The 12929-nt window shown below is 40.6% G+C and overlaps 1 protein-coding gene across 11 annotated transcripts in view; it reads left to right on the top strand.

The window, feature by feature from the left end:
* Nucleotides 1-356: 356 nt before the first annotated feature.
* The window catches only part of Emsy (EMSY transcriptional repressor, BRCA2 interacting), a 68175-nt gene continuing 55602 nt past the window's right edge, over nucleotides 357-12929 (top strand). For 9 of the 11 annotated variants that reach the window (XM_032893003.1, XM_032892993.1, XM_032893000.1 and 6 more), the window contains exons 1-5: nucleotides 357-455; nucleotides 2043-2151; nucleotides 8433-8532; nucleotides 9828-9902; nucleotides 11097-11138. In XM_032893003.1, the coding sequence (XP_032748894.1) occupies nucleotides 2082-2151; nucleotides 8433-8532; nucleotides 9828-9902; nucleotides 11097-11138 (287 nt within the window). In that variant the 5' untranslated portion in view covers nucleotides 357-455; nucleotides 2043-2081. The remainder of the gene's footprint in view (nucleotides 456-2042; nucleotides 2152-8432; nucleotides 8533-9827; nucleotides 9903-11096; nucleotides 11139-12929) is intronic. The other 2 variants (XM_032892995.1, XM_032892996.1) reach the window with 2 other exon arrangements.

Below are 12929 nucleotides of genomic sequence, written 5' to 3'. Positions count from 1 at the left end.
GGCTACGTGTGACGCTACACGTATAGCTGAAAGAGCAGCTGATTGGCTGAGAAAGGCCGGAGGATAGGCGCGCGAAGCTAGAGACTGGAGGGTAATGTAGAAGCCTAAAGGAACTACACTCCCAGACTTCTTTGCGCATGTGACCAGCAAGCAGTGAGAGAAAGAGGAGCGAGGTTGAACTAGGACTACAACTCCCAACAGGCCCCGCGCCATCCGCCCTTTCCTTTCAAAACGCGGAGCTGAAGAGACCGGACGAATGGAGGCTTTTGAGTGCTCGTTTCTCAAAAGGCGGGAAAGGCGAACTACACCTCCCGTCGAGCCGCGCGCGCTTGCGCCTGCGCTCTCGTATCTGTCGCCATCTTGCCCCTTCTGAGGCACCGCAAACAAACCTAATTCCTGGTGTCCCCTAGTCTTGGCGGAGGAGCCTTTTAGATGAGCCCCGAAAGGCCGGGCAGGTGGGTGTCTCTCAGGCAGGATCCTGGGAAAAGCTGGCAGGCTATCCAGGGTAGGGGAGCGCTTGGCCAGGCATGGGGAGCCTGGCTTGAGGCGGTCAGCCCCATCCTCCGTTGTTTCCTAACGGGATCGCCGGGCTCCCTCAAGTGGACTGAGGGGGACTCCGGCACGCCTGGTGATGGGACACCGGAGGTTGAGGTCTAGGAGCCCCGAGGCGACTCTGGACCGTCTGGCTATCTGTCCGCTCTCCTGTTTTTTCTCCGTTGTCCTCTCTGCTGAGGAGTGCGCGAGGCGCGGACGCTGGCCAGGGTTCCCGAGACCGGCTGCTGGCCGCGGGGGCGCGGGCTTGACATTGGAACCAGCTCTGAGCCGCGCGGGCGAGGAGCCGGGCGGGCTGCTCTTGTTGTGGTGCTGTGAGTGCGTGTTTAGAGAGGGGGCGGGGCGGGCTGCCTGCTGACACTTGAGCGGGGGACGTAGTCGGTGCGACCCCAGTTCCCGGAGCATGCTCCGGTTGCTGTCGCCCGGCTTTCCATTGCTGTGCGGCCCCGCCGTGGGCTTCCTTGGAGGGGATGCTTTGGGATGCCGTGACGTGGTGCCTGATTCGGGCAGTCGCCGGCCGCCTCCGAGATTCTACCGGGAGGCGGGGACTGGCTTGGGGAGCCAGCGGATTCCTTTGGCTCTGCCCCTTCCTCCTCTCCACCCCCTTTCTTTATGTCATCCTGCCAGCTGGGGCGCGCCGTCCTGTTCGGCTTGCTCAGGGTTGGTTCTGAGCTCAGAGGACGATGGGAAGTAGGGGGAAGGGGGCTCCACTTGAGGCCAAGAGTTGGAGTTAGCAACCCAGAGCCTGGAACTCAATAGAAGAGTTATGTCGGTTTAGTGTTTGACTCTTAGGCTGGCCCATTCATTCATTCATTCTACTCTCCTGCTGACCATCCATTTATCAGTTTAACAGATGTTAAGGAAAATCTACTGAGTTCTCAACCTGTAGTGTGAGAACTACAGGTTCTGTGTGACCAAGGAATTCACAGTGAGAAATTTCAGGCTTTTAGACTTTTGGTAACTGGTGGATATGCCAAAACTTGAGAAAAGAGTTATTGAGTTACTATTTATCCAAATAACATGCTCTACCCTTTGCTTATTTTATATTGTAACTTATTATTAAGGAAACTGTCAAGTCACTTGTCCAAGGTTGCATAGGTGGTAGAATCTGTTTGGCAAGTCATATGCCAGCCACTATGAAAGAACTTGGCATCCCCTGTTCTCGAGTACTTACAACAAACTGGGTGGGATTACTTTCTTTTTAAATAAAGGTATCAAATTGGGTTCAGACAGGCCAATTCACTAGGATGAAACAACTAAGTATGTTGAAAAGCTGGAACTGGAACCAAGAAGTGTTTGATTTTAAAACCCATTCTCCCCTGTTAATATGAGCTGGATCAGCGTGTTCTCAAGTTGTGGTTTGTTTCGTTTGTCAGGAGCTGGAGTGTGAAAATGCTAATGAGTTGTCTTTTCAATCCCTGTAGCCAAGCGAAGGATTTCCAGATCCTTGCATATATCATTGGCAATTCAATTTGTTTCTCTTCTCGCAGTGAGAACAAGCTCTTTGGGGCTACCAAACAGAAGCACCAATGCCTGTTGTGTGGCCAACCCTTTTGGATCTCAGCAGGGATGAATGCAAACGGATTCTTCGAAAATTGGGTATGGTTTTTGTTGCTTTTGTTCTGAGACAGGCTCTTACCATGTAGCCCAGGCTCTCCTTCCCTCAGCTTCCCAAGTGCTAGGACCACAGGTGTGTTTTGCCATGCCTGCCTGTTTTATTTTTGATGTTTTATATTTCTCTTTGACCCTTTTCTTCTGTGAGGGTCATGATTGTTGGTGGCATAGTCCTCATCTTTCCCACTGTGTCCCAGGACCTAGCACGATTTGTACATGACATGGAGGAATGATGACTCAAAGAGCCATGACGAATGAGAAGCCTTCTCTTATACTGCACACATGACATTCAGGCCCCAAAGCAATTGCTTTGCTTTGTTTTGCTTTGGTTTTGGTCCCCATTTTTCATATGAACTTTAAACCTAAGACAGTGCTCACAGTAAATCACATAGTCAGTATTTGACTTCTAGCATAGTGCTTCTCAACCTAATGCTGTGACCCTTAAATATAGCTCCTCACATTGTGGTGACCCCCCAACCATAAAATTATTTTGTTGCTGCTTCCTAACTAATTTTGCTTCTGTTATGAATCTTAATGTGAATATCTGTGTCTTAGGCAACCCCTGTAAAAGGTCATTTGACCTCTAAAGGGGTTGTGGTTACAGGTTGAAAACTGCTGCTCTACGCAATGTTGGGTTTGTTTTTGTTTTTTGTTTTTTGCATATGTTGGGATAGTACTAACTGGGTGTGTGTGAAACATGCCTTTTTTGGATTAAGTTAAGGCAAGCTACCTAGTTAGTTCTTATTGTAATTGGTAAGATACCCTTTATATTTAAGTTTGATTAATGATTCTTTTTCCACCCATAGCAGCTCTTGTCAACAAGCATTTAGAGAGAGAAGCAAGCCCTAATGCTAAGGCGTATTAGGAAGGAACTAATGTCTTCCCCATGTGTGTAGGGTGGTGTTAGCCACATCCATTCTTGGGAATATTGAGAAAAAGAGTTACTCTAATCATTTGAATCTTTGGTTTCAAATGAATATTCATGAATATGCGGTTTTAGACCATAAGGGTCCTGGCTTATTTATTACTGTAGCCTGAGGCTGCTGCACTAAATGAAAGAAGTGACAGATAATTTGGAAAGGATCATCAGTGTCTTGGTTATGAATATTAATTAAATAAAAAGCCTCTCGTTGTGGCTGATGTCTGATGATGCAGTGTTTAAAACAGTTTCTTCCAGACATATTTGTAGGCCACTAGTATTTTCCTTCAGAGGAAATCTTTGCAAATTCTTATATGTAGATCAGATAAAATTGTAGCTACTGTGGATCTGTTGCTAATAACCCATTGAGGATTTCAAACTATGTAAACTTGTCTTAGATATTTGAAGAGGGTTCTTTGAGGGGGATAATCTTTAAAGCTTACATGTAAACTTTTATCACTATTTTGAAGATGTCCACATGCACTAATGTAACTTGCTCTTGGTTATCAAGTTGAACTCCATTTCTCTCAGAGTTAAAAATATTAGATAAATAGATCACAAAAACAGTAGATTCGACTGAGGTTTCTGGGTTTTGGGAGCCTTGACTCAAGGGTTTATGTTTTAATATAAAGTTAGTAACTTTATCTCTAGCTTTTCCCATAAGTGATTTGAGGTGATGTATGAAAATGACTTGACCCTAAAATCCTATAAAATCACACACATCAAGAGGTTAAAGTTTTAGCGTTCAAGAATGAAAGCACATGAAACTGCCCAAGCCACCAAGGTTATATCTGAAGAGCTATCAGCTACCCAGAAGATGCCACTTTATAAAAGCAATGCGTGCCATTGTGTTGTTACCATGATGGGGCTAATATATTCTCAGGCCAAGCAGTGGGTCTGGTTGCAGCATCCATAGCTCAAAGAGTGCTAACATCATTTAAAATGTAGAGAGTAATTCTTAACCCTTGGATTTACATGCAGATTCTCAGTTACTGACTATATTCAGATAAACAGGTGAACTACCTAAGATGTGTTGGTGGACTTTCAGAACTCAGGGTCAGATTGACCTATATATTAGGGTTCCCCTTGCCCCAAACATGTGATTGACTCACTGAAGAGAATCAAATTGTTCTTAACTTAGAAGAGGAGGTTGCATAGAAAAAGATACCCTAGAAGAAACTGAAGAAATAAAGACTTAGGGTGTAGGGAAAAAAAGTAATAAATAACTAGCAATAAATGTGTCTGTAGTTTGAGGTAGACTGTGTGGGAGATGCTGGGTACTGCTTCTGTGCTAAAGAAAATAGCCACTGCCTGTGCCCTGCTTCTCCAGTAACACTTATGAAGGTGGACCTTGACAGCAATTTGACAAAAGATTTCTTTCACCCATTGGGTTACTATCATGACTTTGAGGTTCAAAGTCTAGAGAAGATGCCATCTTTAAGAATTGTTAGCTAGAACAGTGGTTCTCAACCTTCCTAATACTGTCACCCTTTAATACAGTTCTTCATGTTGTAGTGATCATTGTTACTTTATAGCTCTAAGTTTGCTACTGTTACAAATCATAATGTAAAATTGATGTTTAGGATATCTGATATTCTACCCCAAAGGGGTCTTGACCCACTAGCTTAAGGGCTCTCCAGAGCTCTGCAGTCAGGTCAGGCCAGTCACAACTACTTGTAACTCCAGTGCCAAGTATCTCATGCCTCTTCTGGCCTCTTTGGACATCTGCACTCACATGGCATTGGTACCTCATTCATATTCTCTCTCTCTCTCTCTCTCTCTCTCTCTCTCTCTCTCCCTCTCCTCCTCCCTCCTCCTCCTCCCTCTCCCCTCTCCTCTCTCCTTCTCCCCGCCCACATGCACATTCTTTTTAAAAAGTGTCATTAGCTTAAAACTTGGTTGCTCTAGAAACAGCTATAAATTGTTTCAATCTGAGATGTCAAACATTTCAATTATCAGGAAATTAGGGGACTAGAGAGATGGCCGCTCTTTTAGAGAACCCAGGTTCAGTTTCCAGCACCCACATGGCAGCTCTGGGGAATCCGTGCTCTCTTCTAGCACCAGGCACACACGTTGTGTATAAGGCATACATTCAAGCAAAATATTCACATATATTAAAAAAAAAAGAAATTGGTCTAGACAGTCTATAATATACTTATAGTACTAGTAGCAGGCAAGTGCTTGATACTTTTTGGCTGCCCCTTCCTTGCCTTATTTTTATGACTTTTGAGCTCTAACTTAACTGACTTGTGTGGGATTTATGGCTAAAGTATAATATGATTTGTTTAAATGGACCTGGTTTAGAGTTTTATAAAAGTAGTGTGATACATCTTTTGTTTTCTGTGGCATTCATGTGTATTTATCATTTTTTTATCCTTTTTTTAAAATTTTTTTTGTTTTTGAGACATAGTTTCTCTGTGTAGTCTTGGCTGTTTTGGAATTTGCACTAGCTTTTTAGTTTGGCTTCAAATAAAACTTGAAATGTCAGAAATATTTGTCATATTAAATTTTTTTACTGCATTTTAGCCAGGTGTGGTGATACCTGCCTTTAATCCCAGCATTCAAGAGGCAGGGGCAGGTGGTTCTCTTGAGTTCGAGGCCAGCCTTCTCTATGTAGGAAGTTCTAGGTCAGCCAGGGCTACATGGTAAGACCCTGTCTTAAAAAGAGAAAAAAAAGATGCGTTTTAAATAAATTTGTTTTATTTTATTTGCGTGTGTGCCTGTGCACGAAAGATCTTGCCCACATGCTCTGGGGCATGCGAGGAAGTCAGGCCACAGCTTTCAGGAGTCAAGTTTTCTCTTTCTTCTGCGTGGGTTCTTGGGATTGAGGCCAGACTACGGTGCTTGGTGGCAAGTTCCTTTACTTGCTGAGACTGCTTGTCCAGCTCTGTAATGTTTCCTCAGTTAATTATGTTTTCTTTGTAATTGTGTGTTTTTAAGTCAGGCATGGTAGCACATGTCATCTCAGCACTAAGGAGGTGGAGGCAAAAGGGTCAGGATTTAAACTAGTCTCAAAACAAGGTTCATGTCTCAGAAGCATACAGTAAAACTTGAAATGCAAATAGTGTCTTTTTCTCAAGCCACCCTTTCCCTCTGATCTTTTGTTTCTTTCTATGGCATTGGCATTCTCTTAAGCATTTTGCAGAATCTTTCTACAATCAATTACTGAGTTTTAGCAAATAACTCTTTAGGTTAGGGTTATGATTTCCTTAGTCTGACCCCAGACTGCTTCTGTCTCCCCTTTACTCAGTTCTCTTACATGTGTGAAGTAAAGCCTTCAGGATATAGCTGTCTACTCAATCATCTAGCTAACCTACACATATCCTTTGTAGACTTTGATTTTAATCATTTTGAGAATAGGGACTTTGTTTTATACCTACAAATATTTATATAGTTTCCTTGGTATTCTGTTAATTTGGTTTGAATTAGTGACTATTCAACTAAGGATAATTTTACTACCTTTAATATAAAACTCCTAAAAGTAGTTATTGTTACTGGAAGTTACTGAAGTACTGAGAGACGTTTTCAGTTCTCTTGCTCTCTATTCCTTTTGCAGGAGTTCATCCTCCACTGTCTATATAGACACTTCTTTTCCTGATTAAAGCTTGTTTTTCCAAACCAGATGATGTGTTTTTTCCTGTTCCTCTATCACTATATGCAAACCATCATAATTGCCTGAAGACATTTGCAGTTAAATACTTGAGGGCAGAACTTAACACTCTTCAGTGTATGTGTATTAGGATTCAACATTGATTTGTTGAATAGAATATTTCATAAATAGTTTATTGGGGCATAAGCATTTAATATACTGGATTCTTAGATGGATATTCCTAGTACCATTTTTGTAATCTTGGCTGATCATACTTGAAATGTATTTCTTGGAACTGAGTTTTTGCCTTTGGAGAATCAGAGCTTTGTCTTTTGAGATACTTTGCATGGTGTCCAGGGCATACACACTCGATACACAGGATGTTCACACTCAGGCTATTTCAGTGGAACTAGACATTTCTGCTTCATTTACTCAGCCTTCTGTATAAGGCTTCCTTAAAAAATAAGATCTCCTTATTTTTATTTTATATGTATGGATGTTTTGCCTGTGTGACATTTATGCACCATGTGTGCATGGTGGTCAGGGAAGCCAGAAGAGAATGTTGGTTTTCGGGAAACTGGAGTTACAGATACTTCTGGACCATTATGTATATATTGGTATTTAAGCCTAGGTCCTTTGGAAGAGCAGCAAGTACTCTTAACTGTTGAGCCATCTCTTTGTCGCCTAATGCCTCCCTTTAACAGGACACTATGAATCACATGGGACTACTGCTTATGTATTGGGTAGTTTGAAGTTTGCAGGCTTAACATCTCATTAGTTAGCCCACATTTACTGAGTTTCTGCTTGTATCTTTTTGCATTCATGTGTGTGTGTGTATTTGTACATTCCTTCACATGCATGCATAAAACAGAACAACGTCAAATGTTGTTCCTCTGGCATCATCTATTTAAAAAAAATCTGTTTTTTAGATAACTCTTTATTTGGGTAAGGTCTGTCACCTAGAGTTTATTCAGTTCAGTAGGCTGGGCTGGCTTAATGACTCGCAAGCCTAGGGGAGTCCTCTTGTCTGCCTCCTTCAACACTGGGGTGACAACTATATACTACCATATCTCTTTTTTTTCATCTTTTTTTCGTTTTTCAAGATAGGGCTTTACTGTATAGCCCTGGCTCTCCAGAACTTATTCTATAGACCAGGGTGACCTTGAACTCAAAAACCTGAGATTACTTCTGCTTCCTGAGTTCTGGGATTAATGAGTGTGCCACCACCTGCCAGCTTTCTCTTTTATTTTGTTAAGCAGATTTTGGGGATCAAACTCAGGTGCTGAGTCACCACTCCCACCTATGTTTCTTTGAGTCAGTTTCTTGCTCTGTGTCTCAGTCTGTCCTCGAACTCCCCATATTTCTGCTTCAGCCTTGTGTATGCTGGAATTATAGGCATGCACACTAGACTAATTAGTTATTTTGATGGCAGATTTTTGTGTTTTATTTGCTTGGGTGGTAGTTTTTGTAGATGTAAAGATCTACCATTCCTGGCTAGATTAAATGTTCTTCAGTAATATGTTAGAGATTTTCTTTCCTAAGCATTTTATACCCTTGACTTCCCAGAGACATTGTATAACGAAGCAATATAAATGATGAACTTGACACTTTAATCTTTTTAGTTGATAACATTTTTGAAAGGAATTTTAAATTTTGCATTTGGTTGATTTGGGATTTCTTACCCTAAAGCTTAATATTGCAGAGCCACATTATTCAAAATTAAAGGCTTATCTTGATAAAATAATTTTCTTTTTCTAGAATTGGAGGCATATGCTGGAGTTATCAGTGCACTTCGGGCACAAGGGGACCTCACCAAGGAAAAGAAAGATCTTCTTGGAGAACTCTCAAAAGTCCTTAGGTAATTTGTCATGAAAGTTTCGATGATGTGACTAGAAGTCTCAATTTGTGGGGTTTACTTCTTTTCACTCTCAAGTTGAAGACCAGTTTGTTGGGTACTAGAGGTTCTATTCCAGTTGTTCGATTGCTGCTGTAGGAAATGGGGAAACTTAGTCTCTGTCATACAAGCCAATCGAAGGGCTTGAGGCAGATGTTACCTGGTGGGAGGACCTTTGACATAGGAGAAAGAAAGAGGAGCGAGTGCAGCTGAAAAGCAGGATTTAGAGTGGCATTTAATGGAAGGAAAAGAGGAGTGGAGGCCAGATGCCTCAGCGTGCTAGAGGATGTAGTCACTGCCTGAAATCACTGACTCCTTTATCTGAGCGAGGGTGGAGCTTGAGTTCACCCAGCAACTCTAGAGAAAGGGGTTCCTCGGTGCTTTGTCTGGATCCATTTTTATATCTTGTGCTTTCTCAAAAAATGATCTGCTTAACTCAAGTTTGCTTTCTACATTTGAAGTAATTTTGTTTTATTTTTAGAAGTTAAAATAATGGAAGAGGCTCTTATTAATTAATATTAATATAGGAGTGTAACTAAGTAAATTCTCAGTCTTTTTTTTTTTTTTGTTATTTATGTTTCCTCATAAATTCTGCTTTTAGTTCGTAAATGTTGTGATCCATGCTATAAATTTAGCGTTAAGTACTAAAGAATGTAAGAAGAGTGGTTTTACTTTATTGGATATTTATAAATATAATGGATGTCTTTAAAATTGTTTCATTGATCAGTGTTTAAGATATGTACAGTTTTACCATTGGTAACCTAACGTAGAAGGCACGTAGCTAAGGTTGAGTCACGTTTCATTGCATGTACTCACAAGAAACATTATCTGGCCACTCTTACTGCTTTTATTATATTCATTGAACATAAAATTACTAGACTCTTCAGCCTTAGGAACAGACCTTAGAAGACTTTCTTCTAAGTGCTCATTCCTCCTGCTGCTGGCAGTCCTGAGATAAGGAGCTCCTTGAGCACCTGTTTCCATGCTAGTTAACAGGAAGTGTACAGTCTTACCTGTTCTTTCACAGACGGGAAAATCTGCATATCGGGCTGCGTTTGTCTTTCTGGGATTTGCAGATACATAATCCTCAGTTACACAGAATCAATATGAAATCTTTCCTATGAATTTGAAACATTTGAAGCTACACATTAGGCAAAGTAGTCCTCAGCCCCAAAAAGATGTTGACTTAAACATTAATAAAAGTGTAGAGAAGAGCTGCCTGCTTGGCAGAGTTCTATAATGGCTATTTTTTCTCATAGCATCTCAACAGAGCGCCACCGTGCTGAAGTTCGGAGAGCAGTAAACGATGAACGGTTAACAACAATTGCACATAAGTAAGCCATTAGTCTACCACCCCTGATTTTTTAAATGATGTAGTATAAAGTAGTTTTGAGACAGTCTTCCTTTTGTGTGGCAGGTCCCTGAGTCTTTTATCTTAATATCTCTACACTCAGAGACCCTGCCCATAGCAATTACTGTTTATTCTATTGATTACTTTTTGTTTTTGTTTTGCATTTTGTTAGGGAAGCTTAAAGTACTTAGGTCAAATCCTATTACAAGGTAATCTCTGTATAATCAAAGACTACAGGAAGCACAACTCAGTAATGAAGTTTACCTCTAAAATTGAAAGGTGCTTAGAGGTTTCTTGTAATGGTATTTGATATGGATATTGCTTTATAAATAGGCATTATAATTTTTATATGGCTCAGATATTTCAAGACTTAGAAAAATTATAAAATATGTTCTTTTAAAGAAATATAAATATAACTTAATGTACTTTAAAAAACAAACACAATAAAATATAAAGGCTTCTTATGAGATTGTTTTCAGATCATCGTAACTGGTAGATTGGGCACAGGGTGGTAGAGGACTTTGAGCAGAACGAGGCATTAGTTCTAGAGAGGGAGTGCCTGCCTCCTGAAGAACAGAAAGGACTAGGGAGGAATCCTTTCAGTGATAATAGAAATATTTCATGAAATGTTAAAGTATCCTCCATTTGTTTTAACTTTTACATTTTAATATGATATAAAACTAAAGGAAAAAGAACTTAGTGCATTACCATAATGTGATGGCATAAGGCATTTGACAGAATTTGAATTGATTACACAGTCTGTTGGCTTCTTGTACTTCACTGTTCCTCATTTTACTTAACACACAGAATGGGGTACTCACCTCTTTAACAGCGTAGTTTGAGATTCTTCAGTGGTAGACTTGTACGGTAGAAACCTAGACGTTCTCTATAGAGATGGCAAGTATTTCACTGTCAGTTAGCATAGATGAAACCTTCAAATTTAATTTGTCCCTTTTTGAATTTGCTTCAGACTTTTGAATCAGAATACTTTAAACTGGGTCCGCACTCTAACTTGGGGGCTGTCATAGGAAACTGCGATAGATGATAAAGTAGACAATGAATACCTTAGATGCATTCAAATTGTATTATGGGGCAATGAGTTGTAAGTTGATGCGTCAGTGTCATTCTTAAAGGATAACATTTATTTAGTCTCCTTTTCCTTTTTTCCCCTTTTAAGAATGAATTTATCCTTATATTTGGGTGAAAGACCAAGTTACAGGTATGCAAATAGGTTATTATTATTTCAGGCTTTTTCTTGTATTTATTTCCAAATTGACGCTCTCAATTATTCAGGGGCACATACTCCATTTATGAATTAACCATGCCCCTTGCTTCTTCTCTTCCCCCTCACCTTCCTAATACTGCCCAACCTTTAGCCATTTTTGCTGCTTGGGAGTATCTCTAGTCAGAGGGTGGGAAGGGAGAGGAGGTGAAAGTCCGTATAACTCATCTCACAACTTGTTAGTTGGCCTGAAAAAAAATGGGTACAAGAATTTACTAGTGTTTGCTAAAATATTTTTTGGATAATATGTGGATTTCTTTAATCTGTGTGACCTCTCCCTTTCCTTCCTCTCTCCATTAGCATGGATAATTGAGAGTTGGCTTCTATTCACCTATTTCTCTGCCCTCCCCTTTCTTTCTGATATCTTTAATATATTAATTGCCTTTTTTGAAAAGAATTTACTTCAGTATATAATTTTTAAAAAAGCTTCTTAGGTCTTTCTCTACTCCAATTTTAATATTTCATATTGTGGTTTTAGTTTGACTAGCTACTATATTTATTTGTTGAGCCAAAAGTCAGGGAATGGGGATTGGTGACACTTTCTTGCCCTAAGATATAGCAGTGGAGCCTAGACTTAAAGATGACCTATGGGGGGTTTAGTCTGTGAAAACAGCTAGAGGAATGCTTCTGAGTTGACTGCAGTCCCTCCTCCTGCCTCTCTCCCGCACTTGAGATTGCTTTGTGGCTTGGAAAGGGATATACCTGAAAGGTGGTGGGAAAGCTGAGAGGATGGAGCAGGAAAGAAGGGGAACAAGAGGAATAAGGGACTGGACCCAAGAGAACCATGCTAAAGGCCTTCCTCTCTAAGGCTTCATTGGGAGGGTGCTTGTCCTTTGTTACTCTAACCTGAGTTATTAGTTACATCAATATTAATGCTTCACATGCTTTGCTTAGCCCAGTCCTCATGTCTCCACAATTAGACTAAAATGGTGGTCTGGGATATCAGATCTTGGAACTTCTGCCAACTGTCAGGCATTCCCAGGATGCTGTGTTGCTGTGTGAGGATGCAACTTTTTCTTAACTGCTGCCTGTTGTAGCTCATTAGTATGTGGCTTTCTCAGAGCAGGGAGCAGAGTAGGGTCTGCACCTTCCATGTGGTCTTTGGATGACTAGAGAGCCAGGAAAGTGTGCAAACTGAGGGGACTTGTGAAACCGTCAGGTACAATACTTAATTTCTAAATTCACTTAGATGGCTTGTTCAGCTAACAGACATTTACAACCGTATCACTAAAGCAAAAGGAACTTTTGACCTAATTCTAACATGATACTTCATTTCTCATTCACTTAATATTTGAGCATGCTTGCATGAGTGGACATTTGGAAGACATAATTCTTCCTAAAAGTTGCAGTTGTATCTTTTTGCACTGCAAGCTTCATCTTTTCAGTAGCATATGTCCATGAGCTTCATATTTTTGATTTTATAATATCTGCCACCATTTAAACAGTACACCAGGTAAGTGTAGAAGTCACTTTAAGTGTGCGGTAAACTCATACCAAACAGGTTATCAGTGATAGTCCAATAAAATGATATCAGAATAGGGGTTTAACAAGAACATACTAGCTTTTGGGATGTTTTCATTTCAGTTAGTAATACTGCTTCTGTCTCTATCCTGTTTGTGCTGTTCCTTGTTTCTGAGCTAGTACTAAGATGGAGCTCATGTAACATTTGTGAGGTTACTGCTGCCTCAGGAAGGCCACCTTTCCTTCTCTTATGTAGGACTTGCTTTA

Source organism: Rattus rattus, chromosome 2 (assembly GCF_011064425.1).
Source record: "Rattus rattus isolate New Zealand chromosome 2, Rrattus_CSIRO_v1, whole genome shotgun sequence".
In the NCBI taxonomy this organism is placed as follows: Eukaryota; Metazoa; Chordata; class Mammalia; order Rodentia; family Muridae; genus Rattus; species Rattus rattus.
This window is presented reverse-complemented; position numbering and strand designations above follow the sequence as displayed.